At 48.2% G+C, this 16,345-nt stretch overlaps 1 protein-coding gene across 8 annotated transcripts in view; it reads left to right on the top strand.

Moving 5' to 3' along the window:
• The window catches only part of SETD5 (SET domain containing 5), a 259,618-nt gene that overhangs the window by 164,816 nt on the left and 78,457 nt on the right, over positions 1-16,345 (top strand). For all 8 annotated transcript variants that reach the window (XM_078661865.1, XM_078661863.1, XM_078661860.1 and 5 more), the window contains exons 12-17: positions 55-164; positions 935-1,187; positions 2,668-2,751; positions 3,451-3,708; positions 15,193-15,516; positions 15,760-16,002. In XM_078661865.1, the coding sequence (XP_078517991.1) occupies positions 55-164; positions 935-1,187; positions 2,668-2,751; positions 3,451-3,708; positions 15,193-15,516; positions 15,760-16,002 (1,272 nt within the window). The remainder of the gene's footprint in view (positions 1-54; positions 165-934; positions 1,188-2,667; positions 2,752-3,450; positions 3,709-15,192; positions 15,517-15,759; positions 16,003-16,345) is intronic.

Below are 16,345 nucleotides of genomic sequence, written 5' to 3'. Positions count from 1 at the left end.
ATTAAAATTACACTAAATTGTGCTAGATGAATGAGTGTCTCTTTTATTCCAAAGGTGCGTCACTTGATTGCTGATGGGATGGTGCACCTTTGTATTTACGCTCTTGCTGCTATCGCTAAAGACGCAGAAGTCACCATCGCATTCGACTTTGATTATAGTAACTGGTAAGTTTCTGTGGATGGCTGTGCCACAAGCTGTTCGATTTGTGCTTAGTGCCTGCCTAGATGTTGTCTGTACTCAGTAGGCAACCTTTGTTTGAATCCATGTTCCTGGCTTCTGAGGTTTGCGTCTACTAGAGCAGAGTCCTTCTTGTAGTTTTGCTGTCATGTCCGTCCACATGCTCCTGTTGCGAGCAGCTTCCTTTTGTGGTTGGCCTTTTTCTGATGCACAAACAGTCAACAGCAGCAAAACTGTGTTTCTGCAAACACTGTAGCCTTTCACACTAGTCTGTAGTTCTTTCAGCATAATTTTAATATGCATATAGGTGCACCTTGTGACCGAGTTGAAATGCTTTCCGCTTTTTGAGCAGATCACCATAACACTATAACTGTGAATTACTGTTCTTTAGTTAGAATTACACAGTTGCAACATGTCAGCAAGATATAGAAGCAAGATAATATATATCAAAGCAAATGTCCAAGCTATAAAAATGGCTGATTTGCAAACTAGTGCATTCCAAAAAACAGTCATGCATATTAATCTCTCCGTGCCTTGCACTATAAAACATGACATTCCAGTGAAAAGGCCATTTCGTAAAAAGACTTCCTTGAAGGTTACTCTTTTTCAAAGCGTATGTTGTGCCTACCTTTCATGGCGCATAGCCTTGGTGTGGTTTATCATTGGTGCTCCCTAGAAGTTATACCTTTTTCACCCTTATTGTTACTATTTTCAGCGGTGCTCTGATTGCTTGACCTGACACTCTTGCCTTCTACAGTAATTTTAAAGTTGATTGTGCGTGCCACAAAGGCAACCGGAACTGCCCTGTGCAGAAGAGGATCCCAAACGCGGCGCCTACTCAGCCAACACCCCCTCCTATAATTCTTACGGTTGGAGCAGAAACGAGGCGAAGGAAAGCACGGCGGAGAGAGCTTGAGTTGCAGGGTATCGTGCTTGATGAGAACAGCAACCAGCCACAGGAGGAGCCCCTTCTACAACCAGCCTCGCTGCCTGCCGCTAACAGCAATGAGGTAATTGCATGTCGCGTTTGTCTCTTACTCTTGGATCGGCTCATAGCTATAAAGGCTCTGAATTGCACTAGGCCGCTCTTTCCCCTAGTCCTCGACAAGCCTCCATACCCCCTCAAACGCTGCTAGCTGCTTCAATGCTCTCAGTTGTATTATGGAACTCTGCAGATAATAAATCATCAGTAAGGACATTACCTGAATGTTTGTCAAAAGCTGAGTGTGTAGAGGTGCGGTAGGCCTCGGTGATTGATGCAAAAATCATGTAATGTGATTGGCCTTGTGGAACTCCTGATATCTCCAACCTAAATTAGCAACAATGAAAGTGACAACACACATCTTGTAGAGTTCGATGTTAATTTTGAGACTCACGAGGTTGAGACACAATAGCAGGAAATCACATAGACCAACTAAATCACTACGTTCTCAAACTTTCCAAAACCTCAAAGTTGCAATCTTCAAAAAGATAACTTGGAAACATCCCCTGGCATCACTGTCTACACAGCCCTTTTGTTTTGTAGCGCTACAAGTTGCCACCAAATACACTTTTGTGTCCCAAACTGCAACCTAAGTCCCTCATCTCATCTCCGTTCTCCACTTTGTAACGAATACAGAGCAGATTGTGTCACTACTTGTCAGCCATTGTTTGCCCATACGAGGTTGTACCATCTGAACACAGCACCCTCCCACTCACCTCACTCCGAACACCAGCCTCGGGTCCCCGGGCCTGTGCCTTACTCTTAGACCCCTGGCTTGTGGGGCGTAAGTTGCTTTTGCATACTTGTCTGAGGTTCCCTGGTTGGCTTCAGGGTAGAAACTTCAATCCAGGTTTAAAAGAATCCTTAATTTTGTCCAGACTAAAGCTCCAAGAAGAGGGGACCTTGTGCTGGAAGCCCACAGGGCTCCATCTTGAGTCCACCTTCTCCTCATGCAACATAATCAGAAATAGCGCTTGTCCTGCCTGCATTGTGTAAAAGAAATACATCCGACCAGAATGATAAGTTCAAATTACAAGTGAGCCGAAAGGTGTTCCAGATGAAACCAGCGATCCATGCTTCATAAAGAAGGTCCTACTCTGTAAGATAGCCCGCTTCTAGAACCAGTGCCTAGAAGTAGAAGGTGCCAACTACAGCTCACCAACGCTATTACTGAAATGTTGGACTCTGGGCCATGTTTGAGCCAAATCACATTACCAAGCAATGGAGAATCCCTTCGTGTTGAATCTAAAGGCCTGCTTTGATAAATGTTGCAGGTTAGTTGAACGTAGACTGTGAGTGTTATTAATATTAAGCACAATCCATCTGAAACCGGTCAGCTTAGACACCCACACGCCGTTTGAAAGCTAATATGTAGGCCTTGTCTACCTTATATTAACAACACATTGTGAAAATAAGCTAACTGTCCATTCAGTGCTGTCAAACATTTCATTAAAGAGACATGTAAAGCACAAGTCAACTGATTTTTTAATTCTGTCTTTATTTTATAGGAGATTAACGAGCAAGTTGAAAAACAGGAGGAGGAAAAAGATGATGTGGTGGACGAACAGGGTGTGCAGCTGCACAGTAAACGGGTGAGCTCATCTCCGATGCTTGGTCCACCTGGCGATCCGTCGCTTTGACATCCTAGTGTAGCTGGGATTGTGCAGCTCAGTTGGCAAACATTCCTGCGGATCCTGCTGATAAGTTAGCTACTTGCTTCTGTCCCCTATGTCTGCACGCTGGTGGTTTGGGAGAGGAGATGCAGTGAGGCAGTCAATGTGTGTTCTATAGTTAGGATAATACATTGATAAATATTCATTTTTTTCTCCTTGAATGAACAGTTTCTAGATACGCAGAATGAAAGACCTGATTAAAGCAATAGGCCTTTCAAAAGCTGTAAAGCAGGTTCAGTTGGAAGCAAACAATGCGGGTGTGAGGGAAGAGGGGTGATTAGATAGTTGCCCGTTTCTTTGTGGCTGGAGAGGAGGCGGGTCGGAACGGGAGTTACCTGCATGACTTTCTGCCTGATGGAGAGTACCGGCACAATCCATTAGTAGTTAGTATGTTCTTCTCAAAGTCCTCTTTCCATTCTGGACTTGGTACCCTTTGTACGTTAATGAATTCAGTTTTTTAATAAAGGATTGGTATTTTAGTGAAATTGCACAGCCCACATATTTTTTCTTATCTGGTCTAGAATTTTCTTTTAGACATGACATTCTGTCAGGAGTGTTCCCCAATGCAGTCTCATGCTAATGCTCTTGTGTTTGCAAATTCTCACCTTCTTGACCTAGTCACGGGAGGAGAGAAAGGTTGAAGCCATCATGAACATATTTGAGAACCTGGAAAAAAGAAAGAAGAGGAGAGACCAGTCTGCAGAAGCTGCTACTACAGATGTGGAGTGTGCATCAGGCACGGAGGCTGCTGGACCTGAAGACGAGGTGAAATCAGAGAGCCAGGAAGCTGAGGACAACTCCTCAGCAACAGCGCCTGCCCCTTCCACACCATCGAACAATGTTGGGGTGAACACGAGGCGGTCATCACAGGCAGGCGTAAGTCATTCTGGTTGGAGTGTGTTATGATAGTGAAAGATTTTTGGTTTTATAACTATTAATTACAGCATATTGTTCACTGTCTTTTCTGCGTGTTGCATTAAACAAAAGACTTTGTGCAGCACTAGAACGATCTAGTGATTCCATGGCTGACTTTTCTCTTGCCTGTGACACCTTTTGTGCCACCTTCTAGACTGTTTGCCCTGTTTTTGTGGCCCAGTTGTGAGAAAGTACCTCTTTTGAAGTGGTTGGCCCCCACATTTTGCCTGGTAAATGATGTGGTTTTGATTGTAGTGCACAGGCTCCCTGCCAACCAGGTTCCCTATGCCAGTGCTTCTTCCCTGAAACTGTACCACAATAGGCAACTTCAGCCCACTGTTGTTCTCTAGTAAATAGTACCCTTGATACCTAGGGCATGGGAACTGAAGAGGGTCCCTTATGGACCCCTCACCAGGGCCACACCACTGCACCCTGCCTTGGTGCAGTGAAAAAAGACAGTCAAAGTGGCACACTGTCTGTGTGCCATGCCAACCACCACTGCCTAAGGTATAGGTATGGCACCCCTCTAGCAGGCCTTGCAAGCCCTAAGGCTGGGTGCACTATATCTCAGGTGTGAGCATATCTGCCTGAAGCCGAAGAACTGTCGCCACTGGACTACCAGAACTCCGTTGTCGCAGTCACAGGCTGATCCTTCCTGGGTCGATGACTTTCACTCTGAGGGTCCCAGCAACTCTTTAACAGCACCCCCGGGATCAGTAAATCTAATTTAAACGAATGCCAGATTTAGAACTTGGATTCAGATTTGGAGTTCTCTTGACTTGACTCTGTTCTAGAGATGGCTTCCCATTGAGCAGGACATGGCAGAGGCAGTCCCTCTCTTCGCTAGCCACCAGGTGCAGTCTTCGACTGTGCAGCCTGTCTCTGCTGGTCCCTTGGTGCAGTAGGGCAGTCCTCCTTCCGATTTGGTCGAGATCTGAGGTCTGGGTTGTTCACTTTATGCTCGTCAAGGATGCAGTTGGTTGCTAATAGGCAACCTGGTTCCCTCCCACCTGGTGACCACTTCCTGTGGAGTGTGGCATCGAGCCATCCCAGGATGCCTCTTTCCTCCCATTTCCAAAATGGTGAGACCCCCTCTACGGATGGACAGGCCTCGCTTGTCCACTCCTGGGTTGTGACTTCCTCAGGGCTACGTGCCTCTTGGGATACTGGTTTGGATATTGGTGTCCCCTCTCTGCTTCCCGTGCAAGGCTGTCTACCTCAACAGTGGGGCAGCCCACCCCCTTGTGTTACACATCTGCCGTTCAAAGGCAGCTTGAGTAAAGTTTCTCCAAGTCCTTCTAAATTGTCCTGGTTCTTCAGTTGTACTCCATTACATCTTCTGTGTCTTGCCCATGTTCATGACTATCTCTCAGTCCACAGCTGTCTGTCTCGTCTTTTATCTCGAATACTCCATAAAAATGATTTGCTTTCAGTGAAACGTATACAATGCTGCAGTATTTATCTCCTGTACCTAAGGCAGTGTCCTGCAAACATCCGATCTGTCAGAATCACAGAATATCATTGTCCCATCTTGTAATGTCAATACACTGTTGTCATCTCTGCATGTTCTCCGCCTGAACCAGATCTATCATTTTCATGTCAACGAAAGCTCTGCAGGTTGGGTAATGGTAGGAATGTTGACTTGTGGGTTGGAGTAGGTATGGAGGCAATAATGGCTATGATTGTGGTTGTGGAGAAGTGCTTGTTAAGGTTAGAGTGAGGGTGTAGGAAGCTGACTCTTTGTGATATATCAGGAATCTAATATACCTTGCAAAGACTCTAGGGGTTACTTCATGAGTGCTTTAGCAATCCCAAGGTGCTCTGTGACAGAGATGTAAGGTCAAGCAGCCTTGGGCTTAACCAAGAGGAGTGCAAGACATCTGCAAATACACACAATGATCAATAAATGAATCCCAGGACTCAAGAAGACTATCCAAGCCAATTCATAAAATTAGCAAGTGTCTTTATATATGTTTAAGCATCAGATACAAATCGTTCAGGTAAGTACGTTTTTAAATATAAATTCTTTTCAGTTCAAAAAGTGGACACTGCAATTTGAGTTTTGTATTGTTATCCTATGGAAGGAAGAACAAAGTCTGCAAACGAGTTCTGTACAGCGACTTACAGGATCAACCAGAAGTTAAGGTGGGTGGAGGGCAAGGTCCAAGGCAGCACCAATAGTACACCACCAGCGGCGCGAGGGCGGATGGGTGCAGCGTGCAAAACGACATTGGGAGCCTAGTGTATTTCTATGGAGATTGGTCACTGTGGAAAGAGGCTGCAGGCTGTGGCCAGGAGGACTGAACCAACAAGTAGGCTCAGGTCTTGTGCTGTTCCGGGACATTGGCACAGCTTTGATCCTCTTCTACACGGATGGGTGCAAAGGTGTCTTTAGACTTGTGTTTTTTACCGGGAACAGCGTAGTAGAGTGGGCCTTCTTGCAGTGGCTGTAGACTGTCAGAAGGTCCACGAGGAGGTGAAACCACGCTAGACTAGCTCTGTGGAACCTTATTGACACCGTTGGCTCACTCCGACTCAGGCTTAGAGTGACGGGTGCAGTGGTGGCTTCAGGCGTCAGTTTTGGCAGTTCCGGATGCCTCAGTCTTTTTCTCCTGAGTTTCTGCAGGAAACAGGAGAATAGGTCTGCTTTTCACGGGAGGTCTTGAGTCTTTATCAAAGGCAGGCAGTCCTCTCAGGGTTCTGGCGTCAACCGCTGTAGGGCGAGTCAACTTTGGTGCCGTGTTCCACTTGGGATGTAGACAAGCCGTCTGGGTATGTACCAGGTCAGCTGCTGCTTTTCTCCTCTCTGCTTTTGCGGTTCTTCGTCATCAGGATCTGATTCTCTGGTCGCCTAAATACTAAATTTAAGGGAGTGTAGGGTTGAAGCCAATGGGTAATTGACCCATGTGGTCACTAAGCCCCCTATATGACCACTACTTGTGGGAGGTGGGCATAACCCGTTCCAGAATTCCTAAGTAGGCCAACACGAAGATAGCTACTTCTGAAATTTGGTGTCCACCTCAGTTTAGCTCATCTTGGGGTTGGTACTAGCCTGGGAGTGTCAAGCCTACCTGACTAGCTAATTTTCCCAACTGCCCGGGTGCTCTGGAAAAAAGGGTTGGCTTCCTCACCTGTGAGGGGGAGCCAGATTTGCATTTCAAATTTTGAGGCTTGCTGTCCAAGGAATACTTATCAGCAGGTCCTCTTGTGGGGAGGGGGTGTGACACCCTCTTTCGGACAGGCTTTTGTTCTGTCTCTCATGAGATCAAAAGGCTCTTACCCTAGGATGTCAGAACGGTGTACTGGGTGGCAGGCTGGCAGATACCAGTCGGCGAGGTTTATGGGGCACCTCAAAGGTCTATTGGTAAATTCAACACTGGCATTAGTATGGGTTTATCAATACTAAATATTTGATACGAAACATCCCTATTTTTAGTGTGAACCCTTCATGTAGCTGGGAAACTTGCATTCAACAGTGTCCAGTACATGTCTTAAGATGGCTTCCCTCGTCAATTGTAGTGGCAGTAATAGTACTGACCAGCACAGGGGCATTACTGCTCTTGCAAGTATGTCCTCACATGTAATATTCAGCACCCTGCCTTAGGACGGTTAGGCCTGCTGTAGGGGGTGACTTATGAATATTACATGCAGTGGTAGGGACTTGGCACACAAGGATGTGTGATGGGTCGCAAGTTTTCTTATGTCTGCACCAAGACAAGGAGCTTGCAATGGCAGTCTTGCATGTGCTTGGTGAGGGATCCCCTAGGGGGGCACAATTTGTGCTGCAGCCTTTAGGGGCCCTCTTTAGATCCTCAGGCCCTAGGTACCAGGGTTACCACTTACTAGAGACTTGCAGGAGGTACCAACGTTTTTGCCATTTGGAGGGAACAGTTGCACAGTTTTGGAGAAAGAACACTGGGACTGGGCACCTGGATAGCGAGAACCTAGTGTACTTCAGTCAAAGTTGCATCAAATACCAGGTAAAAGCGAGGGGACTGCAACAAAAACCCAGTTTCATACACGGGGAGGGTTGGTGTTAGGAATAATGGTGAGGGGGAAATAAAGGGGATTCCTCCTAGTGAAGGCAGTTTCAAATTAATGCCAGTTTGTGACGGGCCAAAGAGTGGTTTACTTTTGTTTTGTCTCCATCGGAAACACTTTTGTCTGCTTTTTAAAGTCAAATTATTTTTTGATAAAATGTTCTAGTTCCTTGGCTATTTTTGAGAGAGCTCCCAAACCCTTGGTATGTAGGTGATTAATCATAGATCCAGCACCACTCGTGTATGCATTTGTTAGCTGAGCATAATGCTAGAAGCAAAGTGACACTTTGGAGATTTTGCATCTCAAGCCCCTTTAAAGGCAAATAGGAAGGTCGGAGGAGTGGTTCCCCAGTGTGTTTGTGTAATGTTCTCATTTTGGAGAAATCTTAGGAAAGCATGTAGTGCAGCACCTTCCAGTCCATTTCTTCTTGTTTTCCTAATGTGAAATGGATTATATTCACTTTTTTTATCAACCACCTACTTTCCTGAAGGATCACATGCTTCAAAGGCAGGAATGTCGATGTTCCAGTGCCCTGTCTGTGGCATTGTCATGCCCTTGTGTGAACGCGCAGTAGGCGTTCTCGTTCGAGGCATGTGGGCTGCTAAATTCATATCTTAGCATTAGATCGCCGCCTAGTGTTGGGTCCGGATGATCGCACATTGTTGTCCTGGAAGAGTCTTCGAAGTATCCTGAGATAGGTGGCTCCTCCCCTGGACTACAGTGCGCATGGGCATCGGCTCCATCCCCAGATTGTTTTTTTCCGCCATTGGGTTCGGATGTGGTCTCGACGTCTCTCTGTCGAAACCGAGTAAAACTATCTTTTAGCGGCCAAAAGGCCTCGTTTTTTGCGTCGGTATTGTCTGCGCACGGTCTCGAGTCTTCCGTCTCTTGGAGCCGGAATAAGCGGAGTCTTGTTTCGCTTTTCGAACTTTGAGGCCTTCTCATCGCGACTCGACTGCAAAACTTTTCAGACATGGAGCGGAGCCCGTTTAAATACTGCCCGCTTTGTGGGTCCAAGTACCCACACATCGATCTACACCCCGTTTGTAACAAATGCCTTTCGCCTGACCACGACGACGGCAAGTGCAAGGCCTGTGCACAGTTCCGGTCTAAGAAGACTCTCAAGCTTCGGCGCGCGGTGCGCATGGAAGCTAGACAAGCGGCCCCGGATCCGGAAAACATCTTCGGCGACCAAGATGAAGAGGACCAGGGTCATCATCTTCAGATCTCCCCACCCGAGACGGAGGTCGAGGCGGATCCGGTAGACGACGACGGTGTCGTGGGTCAAGGCCTTGAATACGTCGACGAGGTAGGAGACGACGATGAGATTTATGGGGCCGCGGCAGACAGCTCGGGGGACGAGCTCTGCCCCGAAGGTTTCGAGGATACCGACCGGGTCACGGGATCGCCTGTAGGCCTTACCCACGACCCCATGCCGCAAGCCACAGCCCCGCCTTCTGGCCCGGCCACGGACTTACTTGCTGAGCAGACTGTACCGAAACCGAAAGCATCGGGATCGACTCCATCTAAAATGGCCGACCCGAAACCGAAACTTAAGGACTCGAGCGTCCCTAAGATGGCTGCCGTGCCAGCGAAAACGACTGTACCCGCTAATCCATCGACTCCGTCGACCTCCGGTCCGCAGAAGTCGAAGAAGTCTGTCGATTCCGCTGCTGCTCATTCGAAATCGACGCCTGAGGAGGGGTCCTCTAAAAAAGATGGTCGGCACGGATCAGCATCGGCGCCGCCGTCCAAGCCCGCAAAGGCCGGCTCCACGGAGTCTACGCAAACGAAGACTGGCACGTCTGCGCACCGGTCCCAGGACTCGGGGTCGGTGACAGCGGGTTCCGCGTCAAAAGCCCACAAGGCCCACAAAGACGTCGGATCCGAAGGAAAGGTCAAGACATCCTCGTCGGCTCCAAAACCAACTGAGAGTGAGGCATCCCTCGTCGCCGCATCACTACAGCGAATTAGGGAGAAGGCCTCTGCTCCGTCGGCTCCGATTTCGTCGCCGAAGGCACAAACTGACAATCCAGCGAAGCCTTCTGGTAAACTTCTCTTTGTTTTGCCGCCAAAGGAGGCGCCGAAAGCCTTTTCCACAAAATCGGCACCGAAGAAGACGGTTTCTTCAACGGCTGGCCCACTTCCACGTCGGGTTCTCGAATCAGAGGATGATTCAGAGCAGTTCATCGACGCAGACACAGGCAAATTGACCCTCTATAAGAGGAAAATAACTTCAGAGTCAGTGGACTCATATGTCATCCCACTGAAAAAGAAAAGGGTGCCCCTTGATGCTTCAGGCCTCACAGAACCAATCCTGCCTCCTCCAAGACGGAGCCCTACTCCCTCACCAGAACACTCTGCAGGTGAGGGGTATGATGAGGATGAACAATACAATTTCCCTATCAATGAACCAGATGCACAACCGGATTCATATGATGACACTGGTGACCAGGGCACCCAAAATGTGGGGCAGGACCCGCAGCTTTTTAATGCACGTGCATCCCCCACTGAGGATTCAGCAGGTTTTCATGCGCTACTTGAGAGGGCAGCGGCCAATCATGATGTGGACATGCATGCTGACCCGATAGAAGAAGACTTCCTTTTCGACACATTCTCAGTCTCTGAAAGGACAGTAAAAACGCTGCCTATGCTTAAGGGAGTCCTCAAGCATGCGGGGGATATCTTTAAGGAGCCTACCAGGGCACGAGTGGTCAATCCACGCATTGAGAAGAAGTACAGACCTGCACCTGCAGACCCCGCATACATTCGGGGACAGTTGCCACTGGACTCTCTTGTGGTCGCCAATGCCAGGAAACGTGCCAACTCCCAAACAACGGGTGAAGCTCCTCCCCCGGATAAGGAGTCCAAAGTGCTAGAGGCAGGGGGCAAAAGAGTAGCTGCGCAGGCCGCAAACTTTTGGCGCATTGCCAATACACAGGCACTCTTAGCACGTTACGATAGGGCGCATTACGACACCCTAGAACAGGTTATACAACACCTGCCTCCAAAGTTCCAAGAAGGCACCAAACTGCTTATTGAGGAAGGGAAGCTAATCTCAAACGCAGCCATCAAGTGTGCACTTGACGCCGCAGACACAGCTGCTAGAGCTATCAACACTAGCGTTATGCTGAGACGACAGGCGTGGCTCCGCATCTCGGGGTTTAAACCAGATATACAGACAACCATTCTTAATCAGCCAGTCAATCCTGATAGTCTGTTTGGTCCAGATGTTGACACCACCCTAGAAAAAATAAAAAAAGACACGGAAACTGCTAAGTCCATGGGGGCCCTCCAGTCGCAACAGTTTCGTGGCAACAATTTTCGTCGCTCAGGTACACGTGGAGTCACCAGAGGACAAATGGGTCAACAGTCTCAGTTCTCAAAAGGTGGAGCACAAACCTCGTTCCAAAAGCAGAACAAGGGAGGTTACAGAAATAACAGCAACAGAGGTCGCGGCAGAAGAAACAACAGCTCCCGCTCCTCTACCCCAAGCAAACAGTGACTCTCCGTCACTGCCCCCCGACCACTTAACACCTGTCGGGGGGAGACTGCAGCAGTTCCTGCCCGTCTGGAGAAACATCACCACAGACAGGTGGGTGCGACAACTAGTCCAGTATGGTTATTGCCTAGAGTTGAAATCCACTCCACCCAACATCCCGCCAAGGCAAAGGCCTATGTCAGCAGAGCACTTGCTCTTATTGCAGCAGGAAGTGGTGGTGATGCTGCAAAAAGGAGCAATCGAGCTCGTGCCGGTGAGAGAGGAAGGCACAGGGGTGTACTCCCTGTACTTCCTTATTCCAAAAAAGGACGGATCTCTCAGACCCATTCTAGATCTACGCCCCCTCAACCTGTACATACTGTCAGAACATTTCCACATGCTCACACTGCAGCAGATTCTTCCCTTGCTAAACCAAGGGGACTTCTTAGCAACCTTAGATCTCAAGGATGCTTATTTCCACATTCCACTACACCCGTCCCACAGGAAATACCTCAGGTTCACTATTCAAGGCAAGCATTACCAGTTCAAGGTCTTACCCTTTGGAGTCACCACAGCCCCAAGGGTGTTTACCAAGTGTCTGGCGACGGTAGCAGCGCACCTCAGGAGGCAGAACATCCATGTCTACCCCTACCTCGACGACTGGCTCGTGCAAGCCAAGTCGGAACGACAGTGCGCCGCGGACATGTCAACTACAATTCACCTTCTTCACGATCTGGGTTTCTCGCTGAACTACCCAAAGTCGCATCTACAACCAGCACATGTCCGGCAGTTCCTAGGTGCGACGATCAACACCCTGACGGCCATGGCTCAGCCAAACCAGGTCAGGATAGACAGCATGCAGTCTCTGATCCAAAAGTTCAAACCACAACACTCGCTTCCGGCGAGAGTATTCATGCAGTTGATAGGCATGATGGCCTCCTGCATCTTCATAGTCCCTCACGCACGGTTACATATGCGCCCGCTTCAGGAGTGCTTAGCGAATCAGTGGACACAGGCTCAGGGGCAATTGACAGACCTAGTGTTGGTTACCAGTCGGGCATACGACTCTCTGCATTGGTGGACTCCACACAACCTTTGCAAGGGCCGACTGTTCCAAGAGCCTGTGCCGCAGATTATCCTGACAACGGACGCATCTCTCCAGGGATGGGGAGCTCATCTGCTCACTTACACAGTGCAGGGACTATGGACGACGCGGCAGCAAAAGATGCACATCAACTATCTAGAACTGATGGCAATCTTCATGGCGATCAAGTCCTTCATTGTACATCTGTGCAACAAGGTAGTGTTAGTCCGGACGGACAACATGACTGCGATGTACTACATTCAAAAGCAGGGAGGCACCCACTCGCCACAGCTGTCTCATCTGGCTCAGAGCATGTGGAAGTGGGCCATTCAGAGGAACATTTTCCTCATGGCAGAACACCTCCCAGGGAAGGACAACCAGATGGCGGATCTGCTCAGCAGGTACAGCCATCAAATGCACGAGTGGGAGATACACCCATCTGTCCTCCACCCGTACTTCCAGCAGTGGGGTCATCCGGAGATAGACCTGTTTGCCACAAAAGAAAACGCAAAATGCCAACACTTTGCCGCCAGGTTCCCTCACCCACAGTCGCAGGGGAATGCGATATGGATGAACTGGTCAGGCAAATTTGCGTACGCTTTTCCGCCAGCCCCTCTGATACCGCTGGTCGCAAGAAAGCTAAGGCAACACGCGATGACTCTCATCCTAGTTGCTCCAACGTGGGCGCGCCAGGCTTGGTACACCACGTTCCTCGAACTCTCAGTGGTGCCGCATCAAAGACTGCGCCTCACGCCCAGTCTTTTGACGCAGAACCATGGAGAAATTCAGCATCCAGATCCGCAACAGCTCAACCTGGCGATCTGGCTCCTGAAGTCCTAGAGTTTGGATACCTTAACCTACCTCCAGAATGCATGAACATCATCAAGGAGGCAAGGAAGCCAACTACCAGAGCATGCTATGCTGCGAAATGGAAGCGTTTTGTCATTTACTGTACAGCCAATGACATCAACCCGCTAGATGCATCTATCCCCAACATCATTTGCTATCTGTTGCATCTTTACAAGTGCAATCTAGCGTACACTTCCATTCGGATACATCTATCCGCCATAGCGGCTTATCTTCAAAACAGGCAGCATCTCTCTGTCTTCAGAGTGCCCGCCATTAAAGCCTTCCTTGAAGGTCTGAAACGAGTCATTCCCCCAAGAACACCGCCAGCTCCGGTGTGGAACCTCAATGTCGTTCTCACCAGACTGATGGGACCGCCATTTGAGCCACTGCACTCGTGTGAACTCCAGTTCCTTACGTGGAAAGTGGCTTTCCTGGTAGCTATTACGTCTCTGAGGCGTGTCAGTGAGCTGCAGGCGCTCACAATCCAAGAGCCATTCATTCAAATTCATCCAAATAGGGTAGTGCTACGCACTAACCCCAAATTCCTTCCGAAGGTGGTGTCACAGTTTCATCTAAACCAAACTATTGACTTGCCAGCATTCTTTCAAAACCCGCAAACGGTGGCAGAAAGAATGCTCCATACCTTAGATGTACGGAGGGCGTTGATGTACTACATAGACAGAACACAACCCTTTAGAAAGACAAAACAACTTTTTGTTGCCTTTGCACCACAACACAAAGGCAACCCTATTTCCAAAGCAGGGATAGCCAGATGGATTGTTAAGTGCATCCAGATATGTTATCAAAAGGCCAAGCGCACTTTAACAATACCCCCAAGGGCGCACTCCACACGCAAACTGGGGGCATCCATGGCTTTCCTAGGGAACATTCCTTTAGAGGATATTTGCAGTGCAGCCACGTGGGTTACACCACACACCTTTACAAAACACTACTGTGTTGATGTGCATTCCAAGCAGCAAGCTGCTGTAGGACAGGCTGTTCTCAAAACACTTTTTCAGGTTTCTGCAGCTGGCACGGGCAACCGCCGCTGATGGAGGGACTGCTATGTATTCTATGCTAAGATATGAATTTAGCAGCCCACATGCCTCGAACTGAATATGCTACTTACCAGTATGCATCTGTTCTTGGCATGTAGGGCTGCTAACATTCATATCGCCCGCCCTCCTCCCCGGTGCCTGTCGCAGCTGCAGATATACTATTGTATTTATTCATTAGCATGGACATCCTTTACACTTTTCACTCCATCTCCTGCCACAATGGCGAAAAACAATCTGGGGATGGAGCCGATGCCCATGCGCACTGTAGTCCAGGGGAGGAGCCACCTATCTCAGGATACTTCGAAGACTCTTCCAGGACAACAATGTGCGATCATCCGGACCCAACACTAGGCGGCGATCTAATGCTAAGATATGAATGTTAGCAGCCCTACATGCCAAGAACAGATGCATACTGGTAAGTAGCATATTCATTTTTTGACGTGCAATGAATATGAATCAAATTACAAAACCAGTGTTTCTGGATGAAAGATTTTTTTTCCTGCTATTGACAGTACTTTTCGTGTGATCTTTTATACATGCGTTAACTTTCTCTACAATGGTGCATGTGATGAACTGTGAAGGGGCAAGATACCTAGCATGTCCTGGGTTGGTTCTGGTCTTAAATAGCTGCTACTCAAGTGTTCGAGAAACAAGTTGGCTAGAAGCCTTGTTGAATTCTGCTAATGTTTCATTTGTATATACGTGTGTATCTGTGCTCTTTTAGTTCCCTGCTTGTTGCGTCATAAGTTGTCGAATGACCTCGGGGCTAGATCTTTATTATACAAATAAACATATATATAATTTCATGTTCCGTTTCGCAGTGACTGCATCACGTAGGTGTCTTGCTACAGATTCCTTTTGTGAAGATAAAAGTGAAGCCTTTTATATCCAGTGTGTGCTATCTGTTTTGATTTAAATGTTTGTCCATTTAGGAGGCTGCGGCTGAAAAACTGACGCCTAAACCAGGCCCAGCAAAGTCTACCCGACCAAGGCCCAAGAGCAGAATGTCCCGATACCGCAGCAACTCTGCACAGAGATTAAGACGGCAGAAACAGCAGACAGTCTCCCAGCAGCCTGAGCCAGACCAGACTGTTGCAGATGAGGGGGGCACGACTGTGGATCCAGCCGCAGCAGAGACTAGCAGCACGGAGGGGGTGGGAGCAAGTGGGCAATTACCAGGTGCAGAGACTCCGACATCCTTAGTGGCGGGACCCCAGGCTAACCGATCTGCTGTGAAGGTTCCAAAAACAAAAAAGGTGCGTTGATTGTTCTCTCAGCTGTACGCCATAGAGACGAAACATTGAGCGCGTGTTATTGACCTGATTGACTTGTATATTCTGTGGCCATTTTAAGACAACTTCTGGTCCAGTTGATACTGTCCCTCTGCTCTTTTCTTTAGTCACATGGTCATGCTAGTTCTGATGACTTGGGTTCCATCTAGATATTTTCACCTGTGTGAAACATTGGGTCTTCCTCTAATGTTGTCCTTTCTTTCTCAGTATTTAGTTACAGAATGGCTGAATGACAAGGCAGAGAAGCCGGATTGCCCCATTGAGTGTCCTTTGCGCATCACCACAGATCCCACAGTTCTTGCAACAACCCTTAACATGCTGCCTGGCCTAAGCCATTCTCCTTTAATCTGCACAACCCCCAAGCACTACATCCGCTTTGGATCGCCCTTTATCCCTGAACGACGTAGGCGACCTTTCGCAGTGGATGGTACCTATGGCTCCTGTAAAAAGGTGAATATCTGTCTTCAGCGTATTTCTGCATTTTTCATGTTTGTTGACGAGTGTCCATCGCTGAGGGGGCTTGTGCTCCTAAACTATATTCAAAGCATGCAAGTCTTTTGTGGGGGTGTGTGTTAAAAAAATAAAATTGTTTGTGTTCTGTAAAAAAAAAAACAAAGGTTACAGGGACATCTAGTTAGGCTCAGATTTCACTCGTACAACGTCATTGAAATTCAGCAGTTAAAGTTACTTGAGCTAACTATAACTTATGCCCCCTTATGACTTCACATTACATCATTCATGAGATGGTCAGTGAAACCACTGATATCTAAAATGACATCATCCCTTGAGTGTT

This window comes from Lissotriton helveticus, chromosome 9 (genome assembly GCF_964261635.1).
Source record: "Lissotriton helveticus chromosome 9, aLisHel1.1, whole genome shotgun sequence".
In the NCBI taxonomy this organism is placed as follows: domain Eukaryota; kingdom Metazoa; phylum Chordata; class Amphibia; order Caudata; family Salamandridae; genus Lissotriton; species Lissotriton helveticus.
Note: the sequence above shows the minus strand (reverse complement) of the source record. Positions and strands in the feature narration are given on the sequence as shown.